Genomic DNA, 18,285 nt, shown 5'->3' with positions numbered 1-18,285 from the left:
TTTAATTGCATAAAGTAATTAAGTTTACTAAACTTCAAGACATGACTCACTGAGAAGGAGACATTTTATGGATAAAAAAAGGACACAAGACTGGTCAACAGGGATTCCTTGCCCCATAATCCTGCTGTCTCCAGAGCAGACAGCAGGCCACTAGTGGCTCACTAAATATTTTTGCAGCCGCTGAGCCTAGTGAACATGACACCTTATCTACCTACTTTAATTTTAAAGCAAAAGGCTTCCCACGCTCAGTAATTTCTTTATATTGTTTAAGACAGTCTCACTTCAAACTTCCAGCTCCTCTTCCTTCCCCAATATGCTTTACACTTTCCATAGAATAAAATACACTTTCCAGATAAAACTTACCTTGCTCTGGCCTCAATGTCAGTGTAAGAATTTACTGCCACAAAATGGGTTACATCTGCAATATGGACACCTAGCTCTAGGTTCCCATTAGCTAGTGTCCGAATGGACAATGCATCATCCACATCTTCACAGCCTTTGGGGTCAATGCTGAATACTAAATGCGTATTCCTCAAGTCAATGCGTTTTAGTTCCTCCTCTGGATTCACTTTCCATGGATTCTCTGAGGTACTGGAAGGCATCTCACATGTCTGCGCAAAGAGTATTGGCAATCATAATTTTATGAATTTTCTACATACAGAGTTTACAAACTAGATTTAAAATTCCCTTTTTCTCTTACAGTGCCACAAAATATCAGTATCTATTACTGGATTATAAATTTTTCATTCAGGAAACAGACATTTGAAACATGTTCCCTCTTTGTATTCGCCAAGTCTTTCCTTCATGTTTGCCTTACAGAAAGTAATAATGTCCCATACTTTAATATGGTAATCTTCCAAGTGACCTTTGGAGACTAATAACTGAGTGATATTACAGGTCTTGCAAATATCAATAATGTATCTTGTCTTTTGCATATCTGTTTATTGCACTCAGTTTATAAAAGTATACAATGGACAGAATCAAAACACTCTGCTTGGACAGCAGGTGCCTGCTCCTGTTGGAATCAATGGGAATTGTGACACTGACTTCAATAGTAAGACTGGGCTATAAAGGATCATTATTATGAACACCTCATATTAAAGACAGAACTATTTTAAAACTCCAGCTAGAATGACTATATTGAAGCAGAAATTCTTAAACTTTTTCACAGTGTGAAGCACATCTTAACAGAGAGATTATCTCAAACCACTTTCCCTGTGGTTTGCAATTGTATAATATGATTTGGTGCAAAGATAGCAATTGCTTAGGTGAAAAAGTAGTCTTAATCCTGTATTTTCAGAAACTGGAAATTGGTGGGATGAGAGATGGTGCCAGGTGATCAGCTAGGTCTCTTCAAACCATCCGTGGGTTCCTCTCTTTGGGAGACCACAGTTTGGGAACCACAATGTTAAAGAGTGCAATTAATCACGAAATCAAACCTGGGCTTCTGAGAAAGGGGCAACAGAAATGCCATTCTCCACTAGAATAACTGCAGTTTCCCCTTCGAGATCTCCTATCCGTCCTAAAACTCGTACAAAATGTCCATTTGGATACACAGACGTTGACTCCCAAGAATCAATACGCACAATAACTCGACAGTCCTGCGGTAAGACAATAACTCATGTTAGGGCAGCAATGCATTACTGAAAAGCAATCAACATAAGTGCTAGCAGAGACACAAATAGTGAAATCCAAAGACACTGGCAATCATAAAAATAAATAAAATACACACTGAAGGAGACTATACATTTTCCTTATCAAAGACCACGGCTAAGCATTTAATAACAGAATCTGCATCATTAAATTAAAAATCAAGATGCATATAGGTCTACATTCACGCATATCTGACGTACAATGGGGCAGAGAATCAAGAAGTCATAGCTCCTTTCTGACGGCACCTCTGCTGCTTCCAGATGATCTCGGCTGCAGCGGAGAATCTAGGCCATGTTGTTTTTAACTTAAAGTCAGTACTGTCATTCATACTATCCCACACAATCTTTATACTAGCATATGTGAGTCATAATCTATTAAAAAAAATAAGTCAGAGATAGCTGATAAATTCTTAATTTCATGGTGGAATTAGAATTTGTTATCCAAACTACCAGAATTTACTTCTTGATCATTTAAAAAAAATATATATTAGCTACTTGAAGCTACTCGTTGCAAAATATATTACAGTCTACAACCAGCAGTCGGAAGGAAGGAGACCCATGCGTTTTAATTCACATGTAGTGCATTTGTGGCTAATGCTATAAGTAATAGTTGTATGACGGCATTTCATGTGTTTATTATGTCCTCGCTGCTGCTGGACTGCCATGAAAATAAGATGTTGCATCTGCTTCTGAGGACTGACTGAGATTGAGGAGGAAAATTTAAATAAAAGTGGATATAGCAACTATCAAAACACTACATATACCAAAAATACAGCCTCTTACCTCATCTTCCATGTATTTATTTACATTTATTTTACATATACGATTTTGGGGGCAGTGAGTGAGTATTTATTTTATTTGTCTGTACATCTATAAGCATTGCCCAAATAATACTGCATTTGGGATTCAGTCTGAAAGGACATATGCTAGATAGATTATACTTCGCCCTCCCTTCCTCCCAATACCCCAAAAGATTACATGAAACCCAATATTAACAGAAATATTTTCAAGTAATTTGTTTAAAGATTACATGAAAATAGATAGCTTGAGATTTAAACATCCCTCTAAAGTATTTGCAACCCAAACATTGCAGCATGTTGTTAATGCATGACAACCAGAAAAAGAAACGCACTAGAAACAAAAAGAAGTTGACTAATTATTTTCAATGGTCAAGCTCAGAGGAATTCACAAAATAAACAGCACAATACTCTAAAGAACACTAGATTTTAAAATAATTCATTTTTAATAATGTGAAGTGAATTTAGTATCACAAAGACAACTTTTAAAAAATAAACATGAATTTTATTTTAAAAGGGTCTCTTTAAAATGTATTAAAGACTTAATTCAAATTGGATTTCAGGTATATACTCATTAGGTTTTACCATGGCATTATCCTAAAAGGAAGAATTTGAAAATATGAAGTAACAGTCCAAATTTCATTGCTTAATTGAAGATGCCAAAAGAAAGTGTTGTTTGAATAAGTAGTTAATGGCCCAAATTCAGGATTCCGATAAGCTCCCATTAGCATGAAATGAAGCAACTAGTTGAATACACACTTGTGAGGCCAAAATTTGGACTACCGTTAGTGGCTTAAGTTAATAATTTTAAACCTTTCGCTGCCATTGAAATCATTATATTAAAATATATGACACCAGCACTATCATATTGGCATACACAATGCAGAAATAGCAGTCATATTATTTACCTGTAGTGCCTCAGCCTGCTGTGTACTGATCCTGATTTTAGGAATTCTGTAATCCCAAGGTGTAACAAGGATTTTCTGGGCATTTTTACCCTGAGATTGACTCTCTTCTTTGGATGGAAAAGTGACCACATAATCTCGCCAATTCTTCTGAATGATTCCAACAACTCTACCTTTGAAAGAGGAGTACCATTGGCTAGACATCAAATGATTAGGCCGGGGGTGCCCAAACTTGGCCTGTTGTGCCCAGCCTCTGTTACTAGTAATGGAATCTACCTGTGCCCCTGCTCCATTACTGCACAGCCAAGGCTTCCTCAGCAGTGATGGAGCTGGGGGAAGAACTGGGGATGGAGGAAGAGCCGGGGCTAGAGGCGGAGCTGACCTAGGGGTGGAAAGGGAATGAGGGCAGAGCTATGGCTGGGGCTGGAGGCTCCCTTCCTGCCCCCTATGGGGGCTGGCCTGGGCCCTGCTGTGCCCCACCTGGGCATGTGTGCCCCACAGTTTGTGGACCACTGGGTTAGGGAGAAATATTAAAGTAGGAGGTTTGGTAGATTCATCACTCTGCAGTATGAACTTGTGTATCCCACAAGTCAATACTAGGATTGCTAACAAGATCTGGTATGCAAGCAAGTGACTAATGAGCTTTAGATTGTGAATATATGTTTTGAGAGCTATATCTTAGTGTTTTGATCAAAATCAATATGAATGTTGTTCAAATACAAGTTTATGATAAACTGACATTTACACAGCTAGGCTATAATGAGCTAAATTTATATAGCACCATTCATCCCAAACGACATCAGTGTACTTTATAGACTTAAACCGATTATCCATAAACTATCCACAGGAATCTCCTTAATTCATCATTGAAATGCAGCCAACTCTGGAGTGGAATGTGGCAACTGCTTAATGGTCAACAGCAAAATCATTTCTCATTTTATGACAGGAAAAGAAGAACATCTCCTAAAACCTGAACTCTGACTTGAGCAAACTTAAGATCTCTTACCGGTAGGTATGAATTTACTGGTATGATGGTAGGGTAAAATTTTCAAAGGTGCCAAAGTGATTTTGGAGCCTAGATCCTTTGGTTTTCAATGGGAGGTGGGCACTTAAATTATTTAGGTGTTTTTGCAAAAAGAAAAGGAGTACTTGTGGCACCTTAGAGACTAACCAATTTATTTGAGCATAAGCTTTCGTGAGCTACAGCTCACTTCATCGGATGCATAAAGTGGAAAATACAGTGAGGAGATTTATATACACACAGAACATGAAAAAATGGGAGTGATCACTTAAGATGAGCTATTACCAGCAGGAGAGTGGGGTGGGGAGAGAGAAAACCTTTTGGCAATAGCTCATCTTAAGTGATCCCTCTCTTTACAATGTGTATGATAAACACCCATTTTTTCATGGTCTGTGTGTATATAAATCTCCTCACTGTATTTTCCCCTTTATGCATCCGATGAAGTGAGCTGTAGCTCACGAAAGCTTATTCTCAAATAAATTGGTTAGTCTCTAAGGTGCCACAAGTCCTCCTTTTCTTTTTGCGAATACAGACTAACACGCTGCTACTCTGAAACCTGTCATTAGGTGTTTTTGAAAGTTTTACTTGTAATGTTACTTTGAACATGGGAAAGTAGGAGGTTGCACTAAATGTTTTGTGTTTGAGTGTGATTATGCAGAATTGGGAGCAGTGTGCACCGTGAGTGTTTCTCTCGGATTTGAGAGTTAATATGCTGTGAAGTGAGAGACTGTGTGTTTCGGTAGTAAAGTATGCAAGATATTATCACTCAAACCAATTTCATCTTAACTGCCAATCACCTTAATGTTTAGTGATTATGTTGTTGATAAATGCATTTGAGCAACTATAACTCTGTGGGAATATTATAGGTGGGGCTAACAGCACTGCCTTATTATTAAGGTCGACCAATATCTTCTATTGTAAGATCTATTTTCAGTTACTTACAAATTTGTTAAACTAACCATTTTTACTGAAGTTTTCCATGCCAGCTGCATCCCTCAGGCTAATTATTTCTGGAAAATTTAAGCCCAAAATGGTTCAACCACTTCCAAGAATAAGGCTAGGGAATAACGCTGCCCTGGAGAACTGGATTCTATCTAAGTTTCTGCCACAGAATGCCTAAATTGTGCTAGTGAAGTCACTTAAGCCAAATTTTTCACAGATAGTCACTAATAGTGTGTTCCTCATTTTCTGGGCGCCTGACTGGAGACCCTGGTTTGCAGTCAATGGGAGCTGTACTTTGAACATATTAAATTTTATATAATAAATTCTCTGAAAAATCAGGTCCTGAGTGTCTCAAATTGGGCACCCAAAATTAATGAACAGTTTTGACTAGGGCTGTTGATTAATTGCAGTTAACTCATGCGATTAACTCAGAAAAATTAATCGCGATTAATCGCACTGTTAAGCAATCGAAAACCAATTGAAATGTATTAAATATTTGTGGATGTTTTTCTACATTTTCAAATATATTGATTTCTATTACAACACAGAATACAAAGTGTACAGTGCTCACTTTGTTATTATTTTTATTGCAAATATTTGCACTGTAAACAATATAAATAAAAGAAATAGTATTTTTCAATTCACCTCATACAAATACTGTAGTGCAATCTCTTTATCGTGAAAGTGTAACTTACAAATGTAGGGGTTTTTTTTGTTACATAACTGCACTCAAAAACAAAACAATGTAAAACTTTAGAGGCTACAAGTCCACTCAGTCCTACTTCTTGTTCAGCCAATCGCTAAGACAAACAAGTTTGTTTACATTTATGGGAGATAATGCTGCCTGCATCTTATTTACAATGTCACCTGAAGGTGAGAACAGGTGTTCGTTTGAACAGAATGCAGTAAATAAGGCATAGAGCCACACATTGAACAATGAGAAAACAATATAGAACAGCTGTTTATTTAATGAGCACTGTCCATTCAGTGCACTGAAAGAGGGTCCTGTGGAAAAAAATAGTATGTGATCGTGCATCATAATGCATATGTACAAGGAGGCTGATTAAAGGCTGCACAGACCACCTTAATTCTGCCATTTCCTAACTTCAGAGTGCTTGACTTTGCAACCTGAACAATGTTTTTGTTTGTGTGTGTGTATATATATATATAATCAAATCATTGTGTGTGTATATATATATATATATATATATATATATATATATTACACACAAAACTGTAATCTTGTTTATTAGTATGGTATCTCTTTCCATGATTAAACATGGAAATTTGGGAAAGGGGGCAATTTGTGGAACCACAAGCACAAGGCAGTCCCATAAATTGAGGAAGGTAAATACTTTCAACCTACTTTGCACTGTTGTCTACTTTACCTGTGGGCATAGGTTCACTGGAGGTGTCTCCTGGTGCCTTTTCTTCAGTATCATTCTCACAAAGAGAAGCAGTTCTTCCTTTCCATTCATGCCGGAGTAACAACTCTACAGCTACTACATCACCATGGATTGCACGGTTCCGAGCTTTGGTACCATGAATAAGTATATCACTTTGGAGATCTAGCTTTAAAATAATAACAAAATAGACTATACATTCCTGAAAATTCACACCACTCCTCCGCTGGCTATTTTTTGTTGAAACAATAGTTTGCAGTAATCTGGCAGTTCTTATAGGACTGCTCCCAAAAAAAGACTGTGGGCAAGTACCAATGCTACATTGTCAGGAGGAATCTTTCTCTTAGTTTTTTAAAAAGCTAAGTTTGGTATTTGGAGTCTTGGATAAAACAATCACATTGTCATCAGCCCACAATGACCAATGCCCTTTTCCTGCAAACATTTGTGCACATGCTTAACTTTAATCATGTGAGTAGTCTCACTGAAGCCAAAGCTAAGCACATGCATAAGTGTTTGCCCAACTATGGGGCGTCAGGGTTGTTCCAAACCATGCAGGACAGACAGAGCCATAATCCATTAAACTGTACAGTGTGGGAGAAGGGAAGGCAGAAATACAGATTATTGTTTAAAGGGGATACATGTGGAGCAGTTTTCAGAGTCCTTCTCAGCACATGAAGAAAACCGGAGCAACCCAATTTCTTGTATTTTCTCTCCCAACTATCCTACTGACTGAGCAGTTTGTATGGCTTCTTGTAGAGAGCCTGGAACCATTGTTCCTGAGTAAGCTAGAAGGAGTCACCAGAAGGTGGCGTGGAACTCACTCAAACTAATCTTTAAATATAGCATTTTATCAGAAATATTTTCACCTGTTTCTTTACCACTGGCTCCTTGAAGTCGAACAAAAGCTTCCATTTGTGCTCTGTGCTTATTGACATTCAGGACACCCTAAAATAAAGCAATAGTCACTAACCAACAGATGCAACTACAGGGGGGAAAGAAATCTCCACACCTCAAAATGGCCAACTTTATATACATTAAAAGTACTCACTTCTTAAAAATCCATCATAATCATTTTCATAGGAAATTTAGAACAAGACTGGGCACATACTACATAGAATAGAGTAGAAATACTGAATTCTTGAAAGAGCCAAGCATTCTTTCTAGATATTTTTTATTTAATGTAGCACAGATGAAAGCTCTGAAGACTACTACAGCTCTCTTTTTATCCACAGACTAGGCAGACCACAAGCAGAGTCAGTGCAAACTTACACACATGGCACTGCCCTGTCTTGACTCAGAGTTACCACCTAAGAGGCAAAAAATTAAGTCTGTGTATTCTATTCTTGCCTTTCTGCTGAGGTTGCCAATAAAGGTACCAGGTTGCTGCCTCTTTTGGTGTTTTTTTATTTTTCATAACATGGACATGTATCAACTAACAGCTGAACGTAAGCCAATGAACAGCCATAAGCTGGTACAGAATGCTGATTACTAATGACCTGAACTGGATTCAAACGGACAACCTAAAGGTGAGAGGTATTATAGCTTCACATTTTATTTGTATTTTTTAAAAAACAGATGTGTTGCTTCTAAACACAGTATCTACTTTCCCAACTGATGTGTGAATCATGTGCTAACAAAATGATCTTTAAAGGCCAGCTGAAGATTAGCACCAACAGGCTCCCATCAAATCCTTTTCCATGAAAGCAAGAAATTGAAGAAAAAATTATGGAATCCACAGGACTTATCTGATCAACTTTTTCATTTTATTTGAGAAGAAGGGGACAGGAACAAAAAGATTCTCAAAGTTTACTTGTTATCTACCTCATACTCCCTCTTTGCTCATTACACTCCTTCCAATCCCTTCTCTCACTGTTACCTGTATGTTTTCTTTTATGTCACTTCTATTCTGGGAACAGTTTTCCACTTTTTTTAGCCCACCCGCTCACCACACTGCTTTTTTTGAAGCCTTATAATACATGTTCCCTCACCAATGCATTCTCCCAACCTTCTGCATTTAATGTTATTTCATATATCACAGTTTTCTGAGTTAGACTATAAATTCCTTGGCGCAGGCCTCATCTTTCTTTGTCTGCTCTATAAATAATAGATTACCTGTATATATCTTCCAGATTTGATCCCAGCCTCCAATATTTCCATAGGAAGATGTTCAGGGTATTCCTTCCCATTGTTTTCTTGGCTTTCAGACTCTCGTTCACGCCGAGATTGAAGTATAGAATCATAGAGTTCATGGACAGCTTTTAAGTCAGGCCAAAAATTATCCAAGTAATTCTGTATATACACATTATAAACAGAGCACAAAAGATTTTAAATAGAGAGCTATGGTTCTATTCACAACAGAATTCTATGCAGACTCTACAATGCTTCTGTGATGCTGGTGGTCAGTATCCTAAATACCACAAACCCATTCCAGCAGTAAGCTAACACACATTTTAATCCGTATCTCTAGAGAAGAACAGTGTAGTACCCCACTAAATCACTTTGCTACCACAAATACTGTAGAAGGGGTTTTTATCATTATCTTAGTTTCAGATAACATTTTAACTATAAAAATTAAATAACTTTTTGAAAGATCTAATTCAAAGTAGGACTATAAAGCAATTAAAAAAATCACAATTAATCATGCTGTTAAACAATAATAGAATACCATTTATTTAAACATTTTTGGACGTTTTCTACATTTTCAGATATATTCATTTCAATTACAACAGACTACAAAGTGTACAGTGCTCACTTTATATTTATTTTTATTACAAATATTTGCACCATAAAAACAAAAGAAATAGTATTTTTCAATTCACCTAATAGAAGTACTGTAATGCAATCTCTTTATTATGAAAGTTGAACTTACAAATGTAGAATTATGTACAAAAAAACTGCATTCAGAAATAAAACAATGTAAAACTTTAGAGCCTACAAGTCCACTCAGTAACTACTTCAGCCAGTTGCTCAGACAAACAAGGTTGGTTACAATTTGCAGGAGATAATGCTACCCGCTTCTTGTTTACAATGTCACCAGAAAGTGAGAACAGGTGTTCACACAGCACTGCTGTAGCCCGCGTTGCAAGATATTTACATGCCAGATGCACTAAAGATTCATATGTCCTTTCATGCTTCAACAACTATTCCAGAAGACATGCAAATATTTGTAATAAAAAATAATTATAAAGTGAGCACTGTACACTTTGTATTCTGTGTTGTAATTGAAATCAATATCTTTCAAAATGTAGAAAAACATCCAAAACTATTTAATAAATTTCAATTGGTATTTTATTAACAGTGCGATTAAAACTGTGATTAATCACGATTAATTTTTTTGAGTTAATCGTGTGAGTTAACTGTGATTAATTGACAGCCCTAATTTAAAGTAAATTAGATTTAGTTAAAGTTACTTCATTTTTAATAGTCCAAGATGCTGTTTAAAAGAAGTGGGGTTTTTGTTAGTTTGTTTAAATGTTATTGTTAGCCTAACACCCCTTTCATCACCTATAGTATTTTCACCACTAAGTCACAAGAGTGAATACAAGCCAGGTTGGTAGTAATCAGAAGTGGTGTACACTTAGCAGATATTTCGTGGTTACATAAGTGAACTGGTGAAGTTTCAGTTTGGTTACTAATAAGACAGTGTCCACATAACAATTGGCATCAACTGTCCTCCTCCCCCCACACATGTACACGCTGACAGTCTCAAAACAGAGGCCAGTAACTGAATGTATCATGGAGACTGACTGAACTACCTTCCCACTACTACAGACAGTCCCAACTACTCAAGGCTGAGGCTCATGGGCAGAACAATGAAGATGAATCTTATGCTGTGCTGCCTGCGCTGTACCTGCACTGCAGACATCATTCGCTAACATAAAATTTAACGAAAACTGGAAAAAAGACGAAAAGGCCCCCAAAGCATCTAAGCATGAGCAAGGAACAGCCTGCACCTGCTGTTTTCTTCCAAACCTCCTCCGTTTTATCTACCTCTATCTATTCTGATGTATTCCTACTATCCAAATCCTTGCTTTCATTTATACCTCCTAACTTAAAAGTTAGGAGTGTAGTATTTTTTCTTGCAATCTCTGAGACAGCTTAACATTATACGTTATACGTCCTTAATTTGTCATTATTTTAATCTTGCACAAAGGCAACTTTCTTCTACTTCTTTTAACACGTTACCTTGAATAAAATCACAAACACTCCTTCCGTTTCACCTCCATATTCTCTGATAGCATCTTCGTCTTCTGTTACCATAACAACCGGCAGCTGACCCAAGCAGTGATTATAATACCATACTGCTGCATTGTAAATACTCCTAGAAAAGTACAGTTCACACTAACATGTCTATCACATCACATCTGTTATGTTTAAGACATTTTCTAGGGTCTACATAGCAGTGATTACATTTCTAACATTCTAACATGCATACTCAGAGATCTGGAAATCAGGTTAGCATATAGCCAACATATTAGTCAAAATTATGGGTGCTCTATCAGAGAAAGATAGAACAGGTAGCCTCATTCCTTCCCTAAAACACATCCACATGGGACCCAGCTGCGACAAAGACATAGTGTACCTGAGTGTGAGGCTGTAAAACAAGTTGGAATGTAGCCATGTCTCTAACATTCTGGCACCTACAATAATGTCTGGCAGCAGGCATTGGTGGGAGTATACTTCATTACTTTCCAAAGCAGGTGTAAAAAGTCTAGCCAGAGCTGCTCTTCTGTCTGTGACCAGTTTTAGGCACAGTGCCTAAGAACACCATATCTTAGCCACAACAGTTTTGCACACCCTAAATCCTCAAGTACCTCAGACAGAAGTAAGCAAGTTCCTCCCAATCCATCTTTCACTGAAGTCAGTGAGAGTCTATGGTTCAGGTAAGGTATCATACATTAATGGAGCAATTTATTTTTAAAAGACTCAGGCCCCCTTGCCCCCTAAAAAATTCAAAATGCATATATATTACAATTGCAAGTGCAAGTCAAGTAATTGTGTGAGCAAATGCTGCTTTGACCGTGCAAAATAGAATGCAAGCTGAATATGTAAAGACAAGCATGAAAGTCAAGCCTGTTGCTGCATACATTTTCTTCATGAAAGTACGCATCAAAGTTTTGGAAGTTTGGCTTAATGTGTTCCAGAAGACTATTGTGATAAGAATATTAAAAGTTATTTCCATTATAGACACAGTGCTGTGCTGCTGCTCAGAAAGGGCCTACAACTACTCAGCCTGAACATTCGAATAAAACTGTGTTCTACCTCCTACAATTACAGATCTCTTCAGAACCCATCTTTGAATTTACCTCAGTTCAGTTTATTTTTATCTACTTATTATAAACTTATGTTTACATAAAAATAGAGGCAAATATATTTTAAAATAATTTAATGCATTCTTAATCACAAAAGGACTTAAAATGCTTTATATTACCTTGTGGCCAGGTAGTCTGACCACTTTAGGTCTTATCCAATGCCCTAGAATTTCTAGACATGAACGGTCTATACAGTCATGCCTTTTTTGTTCAGTGCAAAACTGAACACCCCCATTATTAGTTAAAACATACCTAGTCTGCCATTTCTCCATTGATTCTCCCCTCTCTCTTGGCAGATAACAATACTGCTGGAATTCATTAGCAAACAGAATACAGTCATGACGGGCATCCTTCACTAGATTTCGCAATTTGTTGTACTGTCTGGAATATGAGCAAGACAAATGTACACTGTGTCACCTTTTTAATAATGCTGTTTCAACTCTAGTTAAAGATTTAGTGGAAAAATGAAGGAAAATTACAACAATTAGTTTTAACACTATAAAGCTGAATCCTGATCCCAGTATAGTTGATGGAAGTCTTGCCACTGACTTTAATGGGAAAAGGATTTGACCTTTGTAGAGCAAAATGAACAGTTACTAAAACAGTATGTATACACCAAACACTTTTAGAAATACTTTGCTGTTTCTATACAGTATTTTCAGAGTAAGCTATAGGTTAGGCCAGGGAGTTGCAAATCAGGACACCAACGCTTTACCCAGCCTCTACCAGCAAAGCATTATGTGACATCAGATAAGCCTAAGCCTCTCTATGCCTCAGTTTCCCCATTTGTAAAATTGGGATCATAACACTTTTTATGTAAAAATGGAACAAGATTAAGATGTTCTTAGAGGACATTCACTTCAAGACAAAAGGTCAAATAGTATGCCATAAAATATTGCTAGTATATGCCCCAAATGCTGTGGCATACCACTCACAAGAAAACTTAAGCATAGCCAGGGAAATGTTCCAGGGCTAAAAAGGCAAACGATGGGATAACCAGAAGTAATTTACTTAAAGTTTTTTGCTTACAACCGCTCAGGAAGTAGAAATATTTCCATTAAGCATACTTGAAATCTAACCTTTGAAATATTCACAGGTAATATTCCTACGACCAACTTCAGCTAGACCAATCTTGATTAACTTTTGGGTATCTCAGACTTTAGAGCACAGACTAACTTGCATAGTTTCTGCAATACACTATTAACCTTTATATGTCCAAGAAATATATTTTAGTGACCAAAAATTGAAATTGATTATATAATACTTAGCATTTAGATTTTCTTTTAAAGATGAAAGAGCATAAGAGTAGCAACAAAATACGTCTGAGTCAAGTAATTTTTTAACTATTTCAGAAACAGATCAGCCAGAAAAATCTTCACTTTGATCTATTTTATGTACATTTTTATAGTAACACAAAAGAAATACACAGTACAAAACACAAATGTAAGCCATGTACAACACTTTTATAAAATGTATACAATTATATTGCTTTACAATTATGCATTTTTAGCATGTAAAATGCAAAAACTGCAGTCATACTGTCTTTAGCTTCTACTAAGAAGGCATCTGATTGCTGAATATTATGCAAGTTGTACTATTGCTCTTATCCTGTCAAAGAGGAAAAGAAAATGATGCTTCTGTATATCCAACTAGTCACAATTTCTCTCCCGCCCCCCCAATTACATTATAAAGTTTCTTGTGGGATTTTTAAACATTAGAAATAATCAGTGTCTTGGTGAGCTCAGGTTTCCATGCTTAAATGCTTCTACATTTTGCCATTTCAATTCCAACAAATTTTACAAGTCTAAAGAAGTAGTATATTATTATGGCATAGATACCTGCGACCCCTTTGATGCTGGACAGCTTGACATGCTGTTTGCATGAAGATAATACCCTTCAGCTCTGGAAACTCAAGAATCTCAAGGTAATCTTGAACAATCTTCCAGTCAGGGACAACATAATGAGTCACATCATCTGACAACAATTTCCCATCTGAAATATAATTCAAAGTTTAAAAGTTTAAACATTTTCAGTTGTGGTTTATTAATAATGCCCCCATGCCAGGAAATCCTAGTTCACAGATTCTTAGATTATAAGACCAACAGGGACTACGGTGTTATCCAGTCTGACCTCCTGCATAACACAGGCCACAGAACTTCCCTGAAGTGTAAAAGAAAAACATAGTAATCCTTAACTCTCTTATACAATATTTTTTCTAATGAATAAAATAAAATATAATCACATATAATACAACCTTCTCAAACTACATTATCTGTGATTGGGGTCATAAGGGATCTGCATCGATGGAACAATCTGGTGAAAATTCAATTAAAAAATTAAAGTGAGCAAAAATCTAATTTCATTACAAAATAGATCACTTAAAGTGCAGACAACAGATCAATTTTCTCTACTTTTCACATGAAAAGATTTTTTTTTTAAAGTATCTGAAACAAATACTCTTATGATTTATTTGGGGGGAGGGGCATGTGGGGGGAGAAGAGGGAGAGAGGTACTTCCATACCACTGCTTCCACAGATTTCATGATTTGTTAATACCCACTTACTACCAGAGAGCTAGCAGAGAGTTCTTTACCTGTATGTCTATATAAAATATTGCACAAATGTACGTGCTTGGAAAGAAGAGAATTCTGTAACAGGAAAGGTTTCAGATCTAAAATATCACTACCGTTTACCCTAAAGGAAGACTATACACATTCTGCTGGGCCTAACTCTCTAAAAAACTTCCTGAGAAATCCTTCGTGGCAGAAATACATTGGAAAATGTTCCTCAGCACTGATTGTTTTAATTTCATTTAGCATTCCTGGGTTGTTGGGAGAGCAAATAATGTTTTCTTATGATCAGCTATATTTTTTCTCTGTGTATCCATTTGTTCCTAATGCCATTTTTAACATGGGATTGCAGCATGTACAGCAAGCATCGGTGGACTATATTAAAATTGCGCATATCCTGACAAATCGACTGACTTTCTCAGGTTCCCCAAGAACTGATACAATGCAACTGGTCTCATTAACAATGATATTTATAACCTGAGAACTCAGTTTTCCCCCTTATACTATTGTATCTGTTGTGGTAGAGGACCCCCAAAGCTTTGGCTGGGGAAAACTAAGATTCATTATTAGTGCCTCCAAGCCCTCCTCTACATGCCTGTGACCCCTGAACCCTACACCTGCTATCTTCTAACCTCTATCCCATCTCCTTTGTCAGCACCTAGTATCAACATACCCCCAGGCCTCGCCTCCAGTCCCTGGTGCCTTTATCTGCACCCCCGACTCCAGTGTCTTTTACACATGGTGCCACCCCATCCACTACAGTAGAACCTCAGAGTTACGAACACCAGAGTTATGAAATAACCGGTTAAGCACACACCTCACTCGGAACCACGCAATCAGGCAGCAGGAGACACACACACACACAGAAGCAAGTGCAGCATAACAAAGGGAAAGTTTAAGACATTTTTTCCAGCATAAGGAAACTGTTTCTGTGCTCGTTTCATTTAAATTAAGATGGTTAAAAGGCACATTTTCTTCTGCATAGTAAAGTTTCAAAGCTGTATTAAGTCACTGTTTAACTGTAAACTGTTGAAAGACCAACCATAACATTTTGTTCTCAGTTATGAACATTTCAGAATTACGAACAAACCTCCATTCCCAAGGTGTCTATAGCTCTGAAGTTCTACGGTACCACTAGACCAGGGGTCAGCAACCTTTGAGAAGTGGTGTGCCAAGTCTTCATTTATTCACTCTAATTTAAGGTTTCGCATGCCAGTAATACATTTTAACATTTTTGGAAGGTCTCTTTCTGTAAGCCTTTAATATGTAACTAAACTATTGTTGTATGTAAAGTAAATAAGGTTTTTAAAATGTTTAAGAAGCTTCATTTAAAATTAAATTAAAATGCAGAGCCCCCCGGACCGGTGGCCAGGACCCGGGCAGTGTGAGTGCCACCGAAACTCAGCTCGCCTGCCATAAGTTGCCTACCCCTGCACGAGACCAGGGTGTCTCCTTCTGCACCCTACACCGGCTGCATTCCCTCTTTTACCCTCTACACCTGGTGCCTGCGACCCGCTTCCACTAGCTTCCTGAGTGAGCCCCCTCTGTACCCTCCTTCTGGGGATCCTTAAACCTGGGACCAGCAGCCTCCAGTAGCCTAGCCCCGGAAAGCCACCCTCCACCATTCTCCCCCAGGCCTGCTGCCCTCCTATGCCCCCAGCACCATAGTGCTTGTGCCCCCAGCCTCTCATGCCCTCTACTCCTGGTGCCACCAGTCCCTGGCACCCCCCTCCGCCTCCCAGACCCCTCAAACACCCTAGTCCTTGTGCCCCCACACAGCCCCCTTCCCCCCGTGCCCCTTACTCCTCCTCCCCTGCCTCCACCACCCCTCCCGGCCGCCTATCCCCCCAGCACCATGGTCCTTGTGCTCTTACCCTCCCTCCACTAGCCCCTGCTGCCCGCCCACCCCCCGGACACTCCCGCCCACGCCAGGCGCCCCCGGCCCCCCTCACCGCGGGGGCAGGCGGCCTGGCACAGGGCGCTGCGGCAGGGCACGTCGGGGCGCAGGTAGTGCTCCCGCACGACGCGCACCGAGCGGCCCTGCAGGCCCCGCAGCTGCAGCACCTTCTCCGTGCGCTGCATCGGGCCGCGGGGAGGCGCCGGACGCCCGGGCAGGCCCCTCAGCGCCCGCGCCCGGAGCGGAATGGAGGCGGCGCCGCGCGCGACAGCCCAACGCCGGCCTCCGCCGGCAGGGAGGAGCCTGCCTCGGAGGGCGGGGGGGCAGCCACAGCGAGTGGGGCGGGGGCGCAGGAGGCCGGGGGAGCGGGGCACGGGCGCTGAGGGAGGCGGGGCTGAGGGGACAGTGGGGGTGCTATGGCGTGAGGATAGGGCTGGTGCTGAGGGAGGTGGCGCAGAGAGGATGGATGGTGCTGGGGGGAGGATAGGGCTGGTGCTGAGGGAGGTGGGGCTGAGGGGCATAGGGATGGTGCTGGGGGGGGAGGATAGGGCTGGCTGTGAGGGAGGTGGGGCTGAGGGGACAGGGATTGTGCTGTGGGGGGAGGATAGGGCTGGTGCTGAGGGAGGTGGCAAGGAGGGACATAGGGACGGTGCTGGGGGGAGGATAGGGCTGGTGCTGAGGGAGGTGGCGCTGAAGGGACAGGGATGGTGCCGGGGGGGGGGGGAGGAGGGCACGGGCCCTGAGGGAGGTGGGGCTGAAGGGACAGGGATGGTGCTGGGGGGAGGATAGGGCTGGCGCTAGGGAGGTGGGGCTGAGGGGCATAGTGATGGTTTTGGGTGTAGGATAGGGCTGGTGCTGAGGGAGGTGGGGCTGAGGGGACAGGGATTGTGCTATGGGGGAGGATAGGGCTGGTGCTGAGGGAGGTGGCGCAGAGAGGATGGATGGTGCTGGGGGGAGGATAGGGCTGGTGCTGAGGGAGGTGGTGCTGAGGGGCATAGGGACGGTGCTGGGGGGGAGGATAGGGCTGGCTGTGAGGGAGGTGGGGCTGAGGGGACAGGGATTGTGCTGTGGGGGGAGGATAGGGCTGGTGCTGAGGGAGGTGGCAAGGAGGGACATAGGGATGGTGCTGGGGGGAGGATAGGGCTGGTGCTGAGGGAGGTGGCGCTGAAGGGACAGGGATGGTGCGGGGGGGGGGGAGGAGGGCACGGGCCCTGAGGGAGGTGGGGCTGAAGGGACAGGGATGGTGCTGGGGGGAGGATAGGGCTGGCGCTAGGGAGGTGGGGCTGAGGGGCATAGTGATGGTTTTGGGTGTAGGATAGGGCTGGTGCTGAGGGAGGTGGGGCTGAGGGGACAGGGATTGTGCTATGGGGGAGGATAGGGCTGGTGCTGAGGGAGGTGGCGCAGAGAGGATGGATGGTGCTGGGGGGAGGATAGGGCTGGTGCTGAGGGAGGTGGTGCTGAGGGGCATAGGGACGGTGCTGGGGGGGAGGATAGGGCTGGCTGTGAGGGAGGTAGGGCTGAGGGGACAGGGATTGTGCTGTGGGGGGAGGATAGGGCTGGTGCTGAGGGAGGTGGCGCTGAAGGGACAGGGATGGTGCCGGGGGGGGGGAGGAGGGCACGGGCCCTGAGGGAGGTAGGGCTGAAGGGACAGGGATGGTGTTGGCGGGGAGGATAGGGCTGGCGCTAGGGAGGTGGGGCTGAGGGGCATAGTGATGGTTTTGGGTGTAGGATAGGGCTGGTGCTGAGGGAGGTGGGGCTGAGGGGACAGGGATTGTGCTATGGGGGAG

The 18,285-nt window shown here is 41.0% G+C and overlaps 1 protein-coding gene across 6 annotated transcripts in view; it reads right to left on the bottom strand.

The window, feature by feature from the left end:
- DIS3L (DIS3 like exosome 3'-5' exoribonuclease) overlaps nucleotides 1-16,793 on the bottom strand; it is a 30,863-nt gene extending 14,070 nt beyond the window's left edge. Inside the window, exons 1-10 of one of the 6 annotated variants that reach the window (XR_005226945.1) lie at nucleotides 16,554-16,748; nucleotides 13,871-14,024; nucleotides 12,285-12,413; nucleotides 10,906-11,041; nucleotides 8,833-9,009; nucleotides 7,587-7,665; nucleotides 6,706-6,885; nucleotides 3,358-3,527; nucleotides 1,440-1,601; nucleotides 364-611 (exon numbers count right to left, since the gene is read on the bottom strand). Coding sequence is in view for 5 of the 6 variants with exons in the window: in XM_037909867.2 (XP_037765795.1) it covers nucleotides 364-611; nucleotides 1,440-1,601; nucleotides 3,358-3,527; nucleotides 6,706-6,885; nucleotides 7,587-7,665; nucleotides 8,833-9,009; nucleotides 10,906-11,041; nucleotides 12,285-12,413; nucleotides 13,871-14,024; nucleotides 16,554-16,683 (1,565 nt within the window). In the remaining variant the exon portion in view is untranslated. Of the gene's footprint in view, nucleotides 1-363; nucleotides 612-1,439; nucleotides 1,602-3,357; nucleotides 3,528-6,705; nucleotides 6,890-7,586; nucleotides 7,666-8,832; nucleotides 9,010-10,905; nucleotides 11,042-12,284; nucleotides 12,414-13,870; nucleotides 14,025-15,691; nucleotides 15,823-16,553 lie in introns of those variants that run through there. The other 5 variants (XM_037909867.2, XM_027821993.3, XM_027821994.3 and 2 more) reach the window with 5 other exon arrangements.
- Between the last annotated feature and the right edge of the window lie 1,492 nt (nucleotides 16,794-18,285).

The sequence above is a fragment of the Chelonia mydas genome, chromosome 10 (assembly GCF_015237465.2).
Source record: "Chelonia mydas isolate rCheMyd1 chromosome 10, rCheMyd1.pri.v2, whole genome shotgun sequence".
Classification (NCBI taxonomy): Eukaryota; Metazoa; Chordata; order Testudines; family Cheloniidae; genus Chelonia; species Chelonia mydas.
The sequence above is the reverse complement of the archived record's forward strand: the minus strand, read 5'-3'. Positions and strand labels throughout refer to the sequence as shown.